Genomic DNA, 14,551 nt, shown 5'->3' on the forward strand with positions numbered 1-14,551 from the left:
GAATCTGTCTTGTGGTGAAGCTAGATTTAAGATCTGAATGGGCTAAAGGCTTTTTGTACTTTTTTGCAAAAAAAAAACCAAACCATCCCCTCCCCCTAGTGGACAATTGTATTCTATTTTTTTGTATACTTCTGAATGTTTTAAAAATATGAAAAAATAAAAGAAAGCAATATTCTAGTTCTGTTTTAGCATCAGTGAGTTAAGCTGATCTCGCACAAATAGTTATTCATGCTTTTCCAGATCTATTTCAGAATCATTCCATTTCAACATCAGAGACAGCTTGATATCAAACTAACCTGAAGGAAACTAAAAGATATAAGATGTATCCATAAGCTCTTTCTGTTGCATCGTATACCATAAATACAATTTCATATCAGTATTATACAAATGAAAAATGCGGCTCACGTATATTAATTATTGATTAATCGTCAAAAGGATAAACATTTTAATACTTATATTTTATAAAGAGGACCATCTACACTGTAAACTGTTTGTACCATATTTCTCTTTTTCCCATTTGTTGTACATTATGTATATTTTGTTTGTATCATAGTTCACGAACAACTATACTTTTTCTTTTTGTAGTGGAGTGAAATAAAATGGCTATGTTTCAGTATCACAGCATGACATGCTTTCTTTTTCAGCAGTTTTTCCTTCTTCTTGTGAGCTTATCCGTTTCTTGTCCAGAGCTGAAGCAATGCTGGTGTGACACTGGTCAGTACATCTGGCCCAGTCCCCCCTGTGCTGGTGTGAGGTAAACATTATACAGGCATTTTAATGACTGTTTTGGATAGCTCGTGTTGCCTTTCGGCGGCGGTGATAAATGCAAGGACTTTACGCTTTTGACGAGTTCACATGAGGCCCTGGTGGCGTCTGGCCGCCACACAGCAAAAGCGTTGCCTTTGAAGGTCAGTCCAATGTGACACAACGAAAACATTTTAATTCTTCTAAAAGCCTGCATTATAACGGCACTGGGCTGATTTTTCTGGCAGCTTGTTACACAGCTGCACAGCTCACAGAAAACATTCGCACACAATCCCTTTCTCTCTCTCTCTGTCTTCCGCCTCATACGCAAACATACATGTAGAATGAAATAGTCCTTGAATCAGGCCCAGGATTTTGCTCAGGGTATTTGAGCTGACCGTCAACATTTAAAAAGGCCCTTGAGGTAGTGGGCACCTGCCCTAGAGGGCTCTGTGAGCTCTTAAGGAAGGTTTGGATTAGGGGACTGGGTGAATAGGCTACATGTGCTGTGGAAGCCCATTGTCTGTGTGCTCTCCTCCTGCTGAGTGGCTTATGGGGGGGAAAAGCAGCCCAGGCCCTTGAGCAGAGTCTGGGGTGACATGGGTCTGGGGAGGAAATGGCCAAGCTGCCACGTCTGTGTGGACCTAATCCATCTGAAGTGTTTGGTGGCCCACCCTCCAAAGTTTGCCTTTGGAAAACACTGCTACTTTTGCTGGCAGGATTCCTAGACCTCTGCATCTGTTGCGAGCAACTTCAATTTCAACTTCAGTTTTAGACAAGTGAGAAAAATGTTATCAAATAACCTCAGCCCCGAAGGCGGATATGGATTTTTTTGAAATGACAAAATATGGAAATGTCTTCCGTTTGGCTAATGGCCCTGGTGATGCATTAGGGGAAGACTGATGTATCCTCTTTTTCCACTGTTGAGTAGCTTGTGTTTATAAAGCTGGGTGTTCCAGCTCCCCACGGTCCAGGCCTTTCTGAGTGACACATGGGGGGGCCTCAGGGGCCCCTGTTTATTTTCTGAACCCACGGGCCAGTGTCCACGGTTCAGCTGTCGTCAGGCAGCAATAAGCTATGCCTCTGCGGCTCTCTGGAATAAACCTCCAACAATGACAGACTATAGTCACCTACCACAGATATACAAGTGGCTTGGTTCTCACTGGCCCTGAAATCTGCCCCCATCTTGCTTGAGTCTTCAACCCAAAAGCTTGAGAAGGATTCATTTATTTAATTTGTGACATTGACTAATATTTAGTCCTGTAGTTCATGTTCCATTCTGCACTAAATGTTATTTGAAATATGTTATATCCTAGCTATAGACTTCCGAATGTTGTCTAAGGTGGGTGCATTTTTTGTTCGTTCGTGTATTATTATAATATTATAATAATAATGTTCAGGTTGTAAACATATTTCCTGTCTTTTCATGAACACTTACACTCAAATACTGTAAACAAGATTGGAATATAACCTTAAATTCTTTATTAGTTACTCTAGTCAGCTGGCAAGTCCGCAGTTAAGCAGCAGCAACTACTCGGACATGACGTTTCAATCCTCCAATCAACAAGCGTCCAAGTGAAACAGAAAACGGAACTTCCATGATGACAGCAGTGCAAAATCAAAACAGTGCCTACAGCCATACATCCACTGTATTCCAAGTTAGCGCGTTACTGATTTCATGCATAAATATTGGCTTTTAGATTAACTCGGAAATGGCAGACGGGGGAGACACAGAAGGAGATGTTAATGATCGGCTCATATCTGTTGCAGATCTCCCTAGTATCACACCCGCAGGTACCGTGGCTGCTCAAAATGATTGCATGTGTCCTCCAGTCGATTTTAATATGAATTGACATAAGGTCTGTAGTTTAAAATGCAGTTTAAATGTAATCCAATCTAATACAACAGTCAAACTGGACATTTGATTTTGCATTTGAACATTTATTCAGGCGTGTTTTTACATCTGGTCACATCAAGTTGTCGAGAACGACTGCCATGGTGTAAGAATGTTTCTTAAATCATTCTCAACCAGGGCGGAATCTGAAGGAATGGTTGCAGGAGCAGTTCTGCGACCAACCCGCCGACCAGGGCGAGGACATGCGTCTCCATAATTCTGCCCATGTCGGTGACCTGGACACTCTTAAGAGTCTTCTAGAGGAGGACGGTTTCAAACGGTGATGCAGGGCCAGTCCAAACCCACATAATAGATATGTTTTCAAAAAGCTCATGTACTTGTCCCAGTATTATCACAACTGTATGAAACCAGTGGATATTAATTGTACGTTTGAATGGATGACTTGAGGCAAAAATCCCTTCTCACTTCTGCAGGCGAATTAATGAAAAGTCTGTGTGGTGCTGTGGCTGGCTCCCCTGCACGCCACTCCGCATTGCTGCTACGGCTGGCCACAGTGACTGTGTGGACTTCCTGATCGGTCAGGGGGCTGAGGTGGACCTAGTGGACGTGAAGGGCCAGACAGCACTGTACGTGGCGGTGGTCAACGGACACCTGGACTGTGTACATATTCTCCTGGAGGCCGGAGCGAACCCCAACGGCAGCCGGCACCACCGCAGCACCCCACTCTACCACGCAGCTCGAGTGGGCCGCCACGATATCATTCAGGAGCTCATCAAGTGAGAATGCCCCTACTCGTAGTGCTGTCAGAAGGTCTGTCTGTGTCCTCCATAGACATGCCCAACTATCACTGAGAATTCTTGTCAGATGAGTGAATACCTAGTGGATAAAGCAATGGTCATTTACTGTGAAAATTGTAATAAATCAGTATAATGCGATACATTATGTGGTTAATTAACCACATTGGGATTCCAACCCCTATTTTACATGTCTATTCCAACATTCCAACCTCCGGGAAAACACACACACACACACACACACACACACACACACACACACACACACCCACACCCACACACATAAACACACCAACAGAAAAGCCCCTCTAAGATACGCCAGTAGACTTTATGATCATTCTGTTTTCTGTCTGTCATTTACTGTGAAAATTGTAATAAATCAGCATATTGTGATACATTATGTGGTTAATTAACCACATTGGGATTCCAACCCCTTTTTCACATGTCTATTCCAACCTTCCATACAGGTTCAATGCTGACGTGGATGTGGACTACCAGTTGGGCCTGCACTCCGCCCCGTCTGCCCCTCGTACCCTCAGCACGCTGGGGCTGTGCCCTCTCTACATCACCGCTGCCTACCACCACCTGCCCAGCTTCCGGCTGCTGCTCAGCGCCGGGGCCAATCCCGACTACAACTACAGTGGCCCGGTGAGCCGTGAGGCGCTAGCCCGGAGCCCGGCCTCCTGCCTGCTGGACGCGGTGCTCACACACGGCTGCCAGCCCGCCTTCGTCAGCGTCCTGCTGGAGCACGGAGCCGACCCTTACCTGGTGCCCTGGGAGGAGCCGGAGCCAGAGGGGGCGGGCCGACGCAGGGTGGAGCCCGAAGCACTGCACGTCTACCAGGAGGCCAGAAGTGAGTGAGTTCAGTGAGTGAGTTCAGTGAGTGAGTTCAGTGAGTGAGTTCAGTGAGTGAGTGAGTGAGTGAGTTCAGTGAGTGAGTTCAGTGAGTGAGTTCAGAGAGTGAGTTCAATGAGTGAGTTCAGTGAGTGAGTTCAGTGAGTGAGTTCAGTGAGTGAGTGAGTTCAGTGAGTGAGTTCAGTGAGTGAGTTCAGTGAGTGAGTTCAGTGAGTGGGTTCAGTGAGTGAGTTCAGTGAGTGAGTTCAGTGAGTGAGTTCAGTGAGTGAGTTCAGTGAGTGAGTTTAGTGAGTGAGTTCAGTGAGTGAGTTCAGAGAATGAGTTGAGTGAGTGAGTTGAGTGAGGTCAGTGAGTGGGTTCAGTGAGTGAGTTCAGTAAATGAGTTCAGTGAGTGAGTTCAGAGAGTGAGTTCAGTGAGTGAGTTCAGAGAGTGAGTTCAGTGAGTGAGTTCAGTAAATGAGTTCAGTGAGTGAGTTCAGTGAGTGAGTTCAGTGAGTGAGTTCAGAGAGTGAGTTCAGAGAGTGAGTTCAGTGAGTGAGTTCAGTGAGTGAGTTCAGAGAGTGAGTTCAGTGAGTGAGTTCAGTGAGTGAGTTCAGAGAGTGAGTTCAGAGAGTGAGTTCAGAGAGTGAGTTCAGAGAGTGAGTTCAGTGAGTGAGTTCAGTGAGTGAGTTCAGTGAGTGAGTTCAGTGAGTGAGTTCAGTGAGTGAGTTCAGTGAGTGAGTGAGTTCAGTGAGTGAGTTCAGTGAGTGAGTGAGTTCAGTGAGTGAGTTCAGAGAGTGAGTTCAGAGAGTGAGTTCAGTGAGTGAGTTCAGTGAGTGAGTTCAGAGAGTGAGTTCAGAGAGTGAGTTCAGTGAGTGAGTTCAGAGAGTGAGTTCAGTGAGTGAGTTCAGTGAGTGAGTTCAGAGAGTGAGTTCAGTGAGTGAGTTCAGTGAGGTTTACACAAGGTCGAACCATAAATGATGCCATTTCATCATGCCTTGAGACCTCTCTCGCTGAATGACTATGTTGTCAAAGACAAAGTCACGAGTCAAACTAAAATGTCAAACTTGTCAAACACAAATGTATTACGACACCAAAGAATAACATATAGTCATAGAGTTTGTATAACATATTAAACACACATATGCTAGCTTAAATATGAATGATAAGGGACCAATCAACTACCCATCAAATATGGATGTAAGAGAATAAACTGTCCTAAAGCCTTATGAAACAGATTATTTTTGTTGATCATGCCAACAGCTCTTGCTTATCATATAATCAGAAGTGGACTGCCCTTCTCTCTCTCCCCCCTCCCTCAGGATGCCCACGCAGGCTGACCCACCTGTGCCGGCTGGCTGTGCGGAGGGCCATGGGGAAGCCACGCCTGGGGCACATCCCCTCCCTCCCCCTGCCGGAGGCCATCAAGAGCTTCCTGCTGCACCTGGACTGACCAACGCCCCTGCTGCTGCTGTTGCTGCTGATACCACTGCTTTGTGTGGTCGAGCTCAGCAACATCCTTGGCCTTTGGTGTGCTGACACACAGACACAGACACACACACACACACACACACACACACACACACACACACACACACACACACACACACACACACACACACACACACATTCATTCTGTGTACCTGTTTTCCTGCATTTGGACAAGAGGTCATTGCTAAGTAAGCACTAAGTAGCATGAGCACAAGACTGTTATTTTAAATATTGATCATTTTAAATTGATCAATCATTTTGAATTTCACCTTTAAGTTTAAGTTATTGCTGCCTTTTATCTTTGGGATACATGGCTAGTGCCACTCTAGGCTCTACACACACACACTCTAAACACTACTTCTCCAAGCACTTATTAGATACAAAAGGCAGCACACTTATGAAGAAACTGAACTCCACGTCATCAGAATGTGGTCTGGGAAAACGTCAGATAGCATCGTTTAGAATGAACAGTCTTCTGGCGCTGTCCCCGAGTGAACATTTGGACCACCCTTCCTCAGCATTTCATTTGGCAGTCATCAAGGGGTATGTTGAAACAAATAACAGATCAGCAATGCAGATTATTTGGTACGAGTGAACGCCATATCTAAGATTACGATTTTTATTGTGCATTTGTATCCCAGTTACCTTTGAACCTCCCACCCGGTCAGTTTACCATTGCATTACTCATTCTAAATTATTATTTTTTTTATGTCCTGTGAATGAATTGCACCTATTCGTGTTCTCCCCGGACGTGCTGTGTGAGCTGCGCCTTAAGTACTGTGCTGCTAATTAAAGTCACATACTTGTTCTGTTTGCTTGAGTTAGAACATTCATCTAACTGCTTGTGTGAGAGGCAAGAGTTTCCTGTTTGGGGATTGTGCAATGGCAAGAGTACAAACAGCCAGCTGAGGAGCATTTTTCACCCTGGGCTGCTTCGTGTCAGCGTCGGCGGAACCATAGCGTCCCTCTGGGGCCATTGTTGCCCTCTCTGTGTATAAGGAATCAGTAATGGAGCTCGGGCCCAAGAGATGATTCACACGTTATTTTTTTTTTTACAAACTCTGTTACCATCAGGCTCAGGAAGTAGGAAGTCCTGACCCGCTTAGCGTTCACAGTGGCTTTGCCCGCAAGTCTCTGCCCCAAGGGTTCTGGGTAGATGTGGAGATGCTTCCCCCAGTCTTTGTCCGCAGTGAAGGGCTTTTGATGTAATATAGGGTTCCTTTGAGGCACAGTAAATTGTAGTCAAGTTCTCATGCTGCCTTGTTCCAGTCATTTGGGTATACATCTTTTTTTTTTTTCATCTTTCCTTTCTCATTGAGCTATAACTTAAGTGTGCCTGATTTTGTGACAGTGAAACCACATCTTGTTGAAAAACCACAAACTGTGGAGAAGCTAAAAGCCTGGGAAATGTCTGCATCTGCCAGGGAATCACCAGTGGAGTTCATCGCAGTGTAAATGGCAATCTCTGGATTAGCCTCTGCCAAAGAGGGAAAAGGTGGGTTCACACGCTAATAGTAGCGCTCAAACCTCACTCTCTCTCTGTCTCTTTCTTTCTCTCCCTCTGTCTCTCTTTCTTTCTCTCCCTCTGTGTCTCTCTCTCTTTCCCTTGTTCTGTCTCTGACAGTTTGTGCTGTAATGTATGAAATACATCAGTGGGAAACTGATCAAAGAGGCAGCAGCCCCAGTGTCAGCTTGTCGGCACTGAGCGCTGAGGCTTGAGCAATCTTCCTCTTTTTTCCAACGGCCTTTCAGTTGTGGACCTGGAAGCATGCCACTGTACAACCCAAAAGCCCAAGAGTGGGGTTGACAATTTGTCTTTTCCCCCACTGGCTCTTCCCCTGGAACCTGACTACCCCCCTTCTCCCCCTTTCCGGAAAGTCAAATAGCATCTTTTCCAATGGGCCTTGTTGTCCCACCTCCTGGAACAGACACACACACACATGCACTCACACAAAAACACACACACACACACTCACACATAAACACACACACAAACACACACACACACACACACTCACACATAAACACACACCAACAGAAAAGCCCCTCAAAGACACGCCAGTAGACTTTATGATCATTCTGTTTTCTGTCTGAGCTCATCCAGCCATGGCGAGGGGAACCTCAGTCCACATGCTGAGAGAAATCAGTTGCTTCAAAAAGAGAGAAATCAGTTGCTTCAAAAAGAGAAAAGTCAGTGATGTAAGGTAGCCTACTGTATCATTTGAAAGGGCTTTCAGAATGCTTCAGGATGCTACTTCTCTGAATCGTAGGATCTGGATTTAATCCTCTGGGCCTCACCATATGAGTGTCAGGGAGGATTTCCGTGTCGACCACAGGATGGCTCTAGATGGCACTCTCATCATGTCAACACTTCAGATCCGCACTTCAGAAGCTAAGCAACAGCATCTGTCACAGCCACATAAGCACCTTCATTCACATCTAATTAGAGCAGCTCTGTTATTACCAGTGCACGTGGGCTAGAGACACACCAGTGCACTTTCAAGTTTTACTACAGGGATCCATCACAAGTTATTATGGACTCCTTTGTAAAAGTGCTGTGTGCCCCCATATAAATGTGAAGGAAAAATAAGCAAAACACATTACATAAAGGAGATCACACTTCATAAACAGAAGAGTAAAGTTAGTTTATCCCGGCCACTGCTTGAATTTAATGAGGCATAAACCAGGCAGGGTCAGACTTTATTCAAATGGATAGCCTACGTCTAGCTTTTCCCAAAATCTGACAACGATTTTAAAGGGGTTGTTTATTTCATTTATATTCATAATTGGACCAAGTCCTTCCATTTTATGGTTTGTTTGCTCAGTTATAGAAGCCACAAATAGCCATCTCATCTCATAAAATATATCTGTGCAGGCCAATTGCCTGTGAAGTATCCACAGTTGCCCCTTGTAGGCAATGGTAATTGCCCTGAGCAATATAGGAAATAATACAGACAAGAACCTAAGTGGCAAGGAAGTAAACAACGTGTGTGTGTCGCCTTGCGTTATACACGCACACAAAAAAGGTCCACCGAAATTGAAATAGAAAAACAGCTGTTAGTTGTTTAGAGGTTTAACCATCTCCGTGTCCGCTGCGCTTTCCTGTCTTAATTACAACACATTTTATTTAAGTGATCTCATTGCATCGTTTCTTCAGTTGCACACACTTGGACGTTGATTTGACTCGCTGGAATAATCACACCCCTCACTCAGTGCCTTGTGGGAGAAAAAGTACATTTTCCACTATTTGACTCTGAGATCAAACACCATTTTGATTGTATACACGAAAGCCAGATAACAGGTCCACAAAGTTCTGCAAGGGAAGTGCTGTTCGAAAAAAGTCGGAAATGAAGAAGGATTTTCAATCCAAGCTAAACAGTGTCGTGTCAAGGAGGCTGGCCAACTCTGTGATTGACTGAGAAAATATTGGTAATTTTTTTTACAATCAAGGCTAAATTAAACAGAATTAAATCAAATTGCATCAGTATGCCCATACATAGCAGACTATATCAGACACATACTCTGGTCTTCACAGCTGGAGTTTAGGCGACACTGAAATGATTATCTAGACCATAAGACAGGAAATATTGAATCGGGCTAATTCACCCATAAACACATTGCTTGGTTTTAATTTAGAAACCAAAATTGCTTGGTGGCACTGACTTTGATTTTCCGCCAAAGGGACCGGTAGTTGTGAAATGGATAAATGCAGGAAGATAAAATCGCTAATTAATGTTTTTGTCCCAGCCCATGTCATTGGAAACATAATGCAGCCTTATAAAGGGCTCCAACCTCACTTTATTGGTCTATAAAGTCAAAAGCTGGTATAGCAACAAAATTACACTTGCCCTACAGTAAATATCAAATACAAACAAGCACAAAAATGACTGTGTATCAGCTATAGTGTTCATACTGTCAACATGCTTCTAAGAAATACCACAGTCTCTAAATCTTGCCAGCCCTGGAAGTACAGAAGATTTGTAATTGATAGTATTCATTAAGCCTAACTACCCATGCTTAATTACTGCAGTGTGTGTGTGTGTGTGTGTGTGTGTGTGTGTGTGTGTGTGTGTGTGAAGCACACGCTCTTGGTGGACAGGCTCTGCTTTTGGAAGAGGAACAAAGCCATCATTAGACGTGACAGTAGGGATATGGACTAACTCACACAAATTAGGCAGGAACTGTCACTCCAATGACAAACCACAATCCAACAAGACCATCAACTGAGGAAGAAAACACACACGCACACACGCACACACACACACACATCAAAGCACTGTGGGAATGTTGTAAAATTTGTTTTCCTGAAGTCCGGAATCCCACACTTAAACCTGAGGCATGGAAATGTGGTGGAGAAAGGCCTGTGGTCCCTGGGGAGGTGATTCTGACATGCAGACAGATCCAGAGATTCAGGCTGAATCACTTCTGTGGAGCATCCAGCAAACTCCCCAAACTCCCATGGCACCAATGCTACTCATTCAATCTATTATACAATCCCTGACCATTTATTTCATTATTTTGGAGGATTATGCAATGGTGGTTCAGCTTCAGAGTACAATAACAGACTGCTGCCGCAGAGGCCGGGGGGTGTCACCTGGCAATCTGCAGTTCGGATCAGATGAACTTCAAGTGTAGCTGGAGTTGTGACGGGGTAAAAGGAGTCTGGATTCCGGGTGTCCTGCTCGGGATGGGGTTCCACCCAGATTATTTTGGGCTCTTCCTCCCAGCATGGCCCATCTTTCTAAAACACCATCGCCCTACACCCCCCCCCCCCCACCCACACACACACACACACACTCACACACACACACACACACACACACACACACACACACACACACACACACACACACACACCAGAGAGTGGGAAGAGTGCCAAGCCCATGGCCTCGAGCCACATCAAATGAACCATTTCCTCCCCTGATAAGGACTCATAGACGAGCTTCCCAGATTTCCAATGGTTAAGAAAAAAGAGGGAAAAGAGACATTTTTGGAAGTCCACCTCTGCTGGCGGGGGCCCCTGTTATGTTTTTTTTTTGCCTCCCATTTCTCTCTCTCTCTCCATCTCCCCCTCTTTTCCCCCCTTAAACCCTCAAAGGCCTCTCACATTTCTCCCTCTGCGTCAGGGGACGCTGGGACGTCAATCTAAAGCTGAAGAAAGTGATCAACCTGCTCCTCGCGTCTCTGGCCCCGCTCCTTCGTCTCTTCCTGCCTCTTGACTGATTGCACACAGGGGTTGTTCCTTTATGACTTTTCAGCATAATGGAAGTGGACAGTATGTCGCCGTCGGACTCACTCTGTTTCAGATGTCCGTAAGCACCTGCGTAATAATCGCTGGTGAGGTTGGAGGCTTGAGTTGCACATCAGAGGGGCGAGGGAGGAAGCCGAGGGAAAGGCATCATCAGAGACTCCCAAGGGCCTGGAAAGTTTAGGAGGAGGGAGTGGATGAGGGGCACGAAGGGCCGTCACCTGCTGAAGTGGTTGGGGCAGCCATGACAAGGGGGAGTCCGACTGTTGGTAATCTACCCTTGAAGAAGGGAGAGAGAACGCCTGGCTTATGTGGCCCATGTGTTCGAACCCAATGCACTCCGACTGAGATTGGCCCATGCTCCCCAAAAAGAAAAACGGTGTTATATCTACCCTTGTTGATCACTTCATATTTACCCTCCATCTTTTTGGTGCCTTTACAGTGCCATACCTCATTCTCCACCTTCTTTCCCCCTGCTACCCTTTCTTATAAAGTTTCGTATAATGCCACATTTGGCATCATATTCAGTATCATTTACTTTCAAGGATGAATATACATTTGACATCTACACCGATCGCACACTGCACATCAGGATCAATTGGGGGTTCAGTGTCTTGCTCAGTGACACTTCGACAGGGAATTGAACTAGCAACCGACTTCTCTACCTCCTGTACAGATTACGGTGGAACGCAGGCAGTAGCGTTCCACTCATTTTTGTGCAGCAGGACTGAGGAATCTTGCGTGTTTTTTTTCCACTCTAACCTGTTTATTTGGAACTTTGATTGCACGGAGCAGTGAGGTGCTGGGGAGACGAGGCCTGGACGCGGGATGGATGGAAGGATGCAGCAGCATTGCGTGACAGCGGAGCGGGGATCCAGTCCTCAGTGAATTCCAGGCTGAAGTATATTGCTCTTGTGGTTTCCGATGGTTTCTGAAGTCCTAGAGAAGCCTGTTGATTTACGCTCTCAGATGTCATCCTTCACGGGGACACTCTCCTTGGAGACTTCCCTGCTGATCCCACCCCACTGTGTGTGAATGGGACTCAGACTGCTCCCCTCTTCTGTGAGTGTGTGTGTGTGTGTGTGTGTGTGTCCGTGTGCGTGTGCGTGTGTTTGTGTGTGTGTGAGAGAGCGCGTGTGCGTGTGTGTGAGCAGGGTTAGGCAAACTACTTTGAAAAAGTATTTAGTACATACTATTGTGTCCCAAGCACACTAGCATATTTAGTTACATTAATGTAGCTTACTCAATGAATACAATGAATTCAGTATTAAGGTTACTCTCAAGATAATTCAGCAAATGTCCCACTGTTACTTTTGTTTTTAACAAGTTTTTAATTTCTGGTTAGTTTGTGTAATACTTTTTTTTTTGAATATGACAGTCTATGTGGCTTGTTGAATTGGCGACATGAAAGACCAGAGGTATTACGAGTATTGTTTACCATTCTAACGGATTATATCATAAACTTCATTTTGAATGTATATTGTCATGTGAAGGAGAGATAAACACACCTGTTCATTCACGTGCTTATACCGTCCATTCTCCAAGGGTTGAAGCTAGTCTTGGGATACTGTGCACAGACGAAGACATAAGATCCCTCTTGTGTTGAAGACCATCTCATAGTCAGTCCTCCCAGGATAAGATCCCTCTTGTGTTTAAGACCATCTCATAGTCAGTCCTCCCAGGATTTAGCCTAGATCTGGCCTCTTCACAAATTCACATAAATTCAGATTTGATTTGCGGGTTGTAATTATCTATTATTATCACAATGGTTCTGCAAAACCGCTCATCATATATGATTTGTACATGTTTTGCAAGTGATTTTATGTAACTCGAAATCACCACAATTTGAATTACTGCATCAAATTCAGTCACTTTTGGCAACAATCAGACCAGGCCCTGGCAAGATCCTGAAGATGACTGCACTCACAGGCACCGTCACCATCACTGTGAGTGAATCATGTCATCCGTGTGTGTGGCTGGCGCATGCAGGAGGATGCACGGCACACTTACGGGATGCCCAGCTCTGAGGTCTGTGATTCCCGATCTGAGGTCTGTGATTCCCGACCATGCAACCATGTGCACGTTGCTCTAGGGCACTGGCCCACCAAAGAGGCAAACAGCCTCCTTGTTTTTACAACCAAGGCCTCTCGGAAAACCCTCCGAGTGTTTCATCTCTGATTCGCTCCTCCTTCCACTCAAGAGGACACGCAGCTATTAGCGGAGGCCGCCTCTGTAATTTACTCGTCAGGGAGGCAGGATCCTCGATTTACTGCTCGCCTCGCTTCTCATTTTCTCGCCCGCACGCCAGCCAAAGCCGCGCATGAACCCGGCGTTCTCTCCACAATAGAGAGGGTTGTGTGTGTGTGTGTGTGTGTGTGTGTGTGTGTGTGTGTGTGTGTGTGTGTGTGTGTGTGTTTGTCTGTGTATGTGTGTGTGTGTGTGTGTGTGTGTGTGTGTGTGTGTGTGTGTGTGTTTGTCTGTGTGTGTGTGTGTGTGTGTGTGTGTGTGTGTGTGTGTGTGTGTGTTTGTCTGTGTGTGTGTGTGTGTGTGTGTGTGTGTGTGTGTGTGTGTGTGTGTGTGTGTGTGTGTGTGTGTGTGTGTGTGTGTGTGTGTGTGTGTGTGTGAGAGGGTTACTGAAAGACTCAACACAGAGAGGCACAGAGAGCAGAGGATCTCACTCCTCCAATTAAATCGGTTAAGGTCACATTAGGGATTGTGGGCCACACCGAAACCAGCGTCGGTGGCGATTCATTGGTGGAAGCACGGAGCAGCAGAGCCAGAGAAGCATCCCCATACCACCATCCTAAGGAATACATTACCGCTCCTCAAAATATTCCACCAATGCTACGCCTCACATATTATGTGCACTTGGAAACTGCGGTCTGCTCCTAATCCACGCATCCGCACTGAAGCGTGAGCGATGAGCTGTGCACCTGGAGGCCAATCAGGATGCAGTTAATGCTGCGTGATGGACTGCGTGTCCAGTGCTGCGGTGGGTGCCAGCGGATGGGAGTGTGTGTGTGTGTGTGTGTGTGTGTGTTTGTGTGTGTGTGTGTGTGTGTGTGTGTGTGTGTGTTTGTGTGTGTGTGTGTGTGTGTGTGTGTTTGTGTGTGTGTGTGTGTGTGTGTGTGTGTGTGTGTGTGTGTGTGTGTGTGTGTGTGTGTGTGTGTGTCAGCGGGTGTGTGTGTGTGTGTGTGTGTGTGTGTGTGTGTGTGTGTGTGTGTGTGTGTGTGTGTGTGTGTGTGTGTGTGTGTGTCAGCGGATGGGAGTGGGGTTGTTTGCTTGTTTTCCACTGCAGCCCATCGGGCTCGCTGACGAGCGGTCGTCTGCTCCCCCCATCACAGGACGCGGCAGGAGAGAAGAGAAGGGGAGCTGCACTAGACTAGAGAAACAGCTGCTGGACTGCGGCCCTCGCTGCTGCGTGCTGGTGTGTCAGTCTGACGACCCATGGTCCCTTTGAATGGACGGCTGTCCCACCCCCACACCTACACCCCCCCAACCCCCAACCCCCAACCCCCACCGCCATCCCGTCCCGTGGTCTCCACAGACCAGAGGAAGTGGCCGCTGCCGGCCAACAGCTGAGTT

General features: G+C 46.1%; 1 protein-coding gene across 2 annotated transcripts; it reads left to right on the forward strand.

The window, feature by feature from the left end:
- Positions 1-2,339: 2,339 nt before the first annotated feature.
- Positions 2,340-6,531, forward strand: asb1 (ankyrin repeat and SOCS box containing 1). 2 transcript variants are annotated; one of them, XM_080838750.1, is made up of 5 exons: positions 2,340-2,538; positions 2,777-2,918; positions 3,073-3,375; positions 3,861-4,250; positions 5,550-6,531. In XM_080838750.1, the coding sequence occupies exons 1-5, from the start codon at positions 2,457-2,459 to the stop codon at positions 5,764-5,766; spliced, it is 1,134 nt and encodes a 377-aa protein (XP_080694876.1). In that variant the 5' UTR covers positions 2,340-2,456; the 3' UTR covers positions 5,767-6,531. The 2 variants fall into 2 exon arrangements, with proteins under 2 accessions (XP_080694876.1, XP_080694877.1); XM_080838751.1 differs by having other exon boundaries at positions 3,861-4,246.
- Positions 6,532-14,551: the final 8,020 nt, after the last annotated feature.

This window comes from Sprattus sprattus, assembly GCF_963457725.1.
Source record: "Sprattus sprattus genome assembly, chromosome: 5".
NCBI classification, from domain to species: domain Eukaryota; kingdom Metazoa; phylum Chordata; class Actinopteri; order Clupeiformes; family Clupeidae; genus Sprattus; species Sprattus sprattus.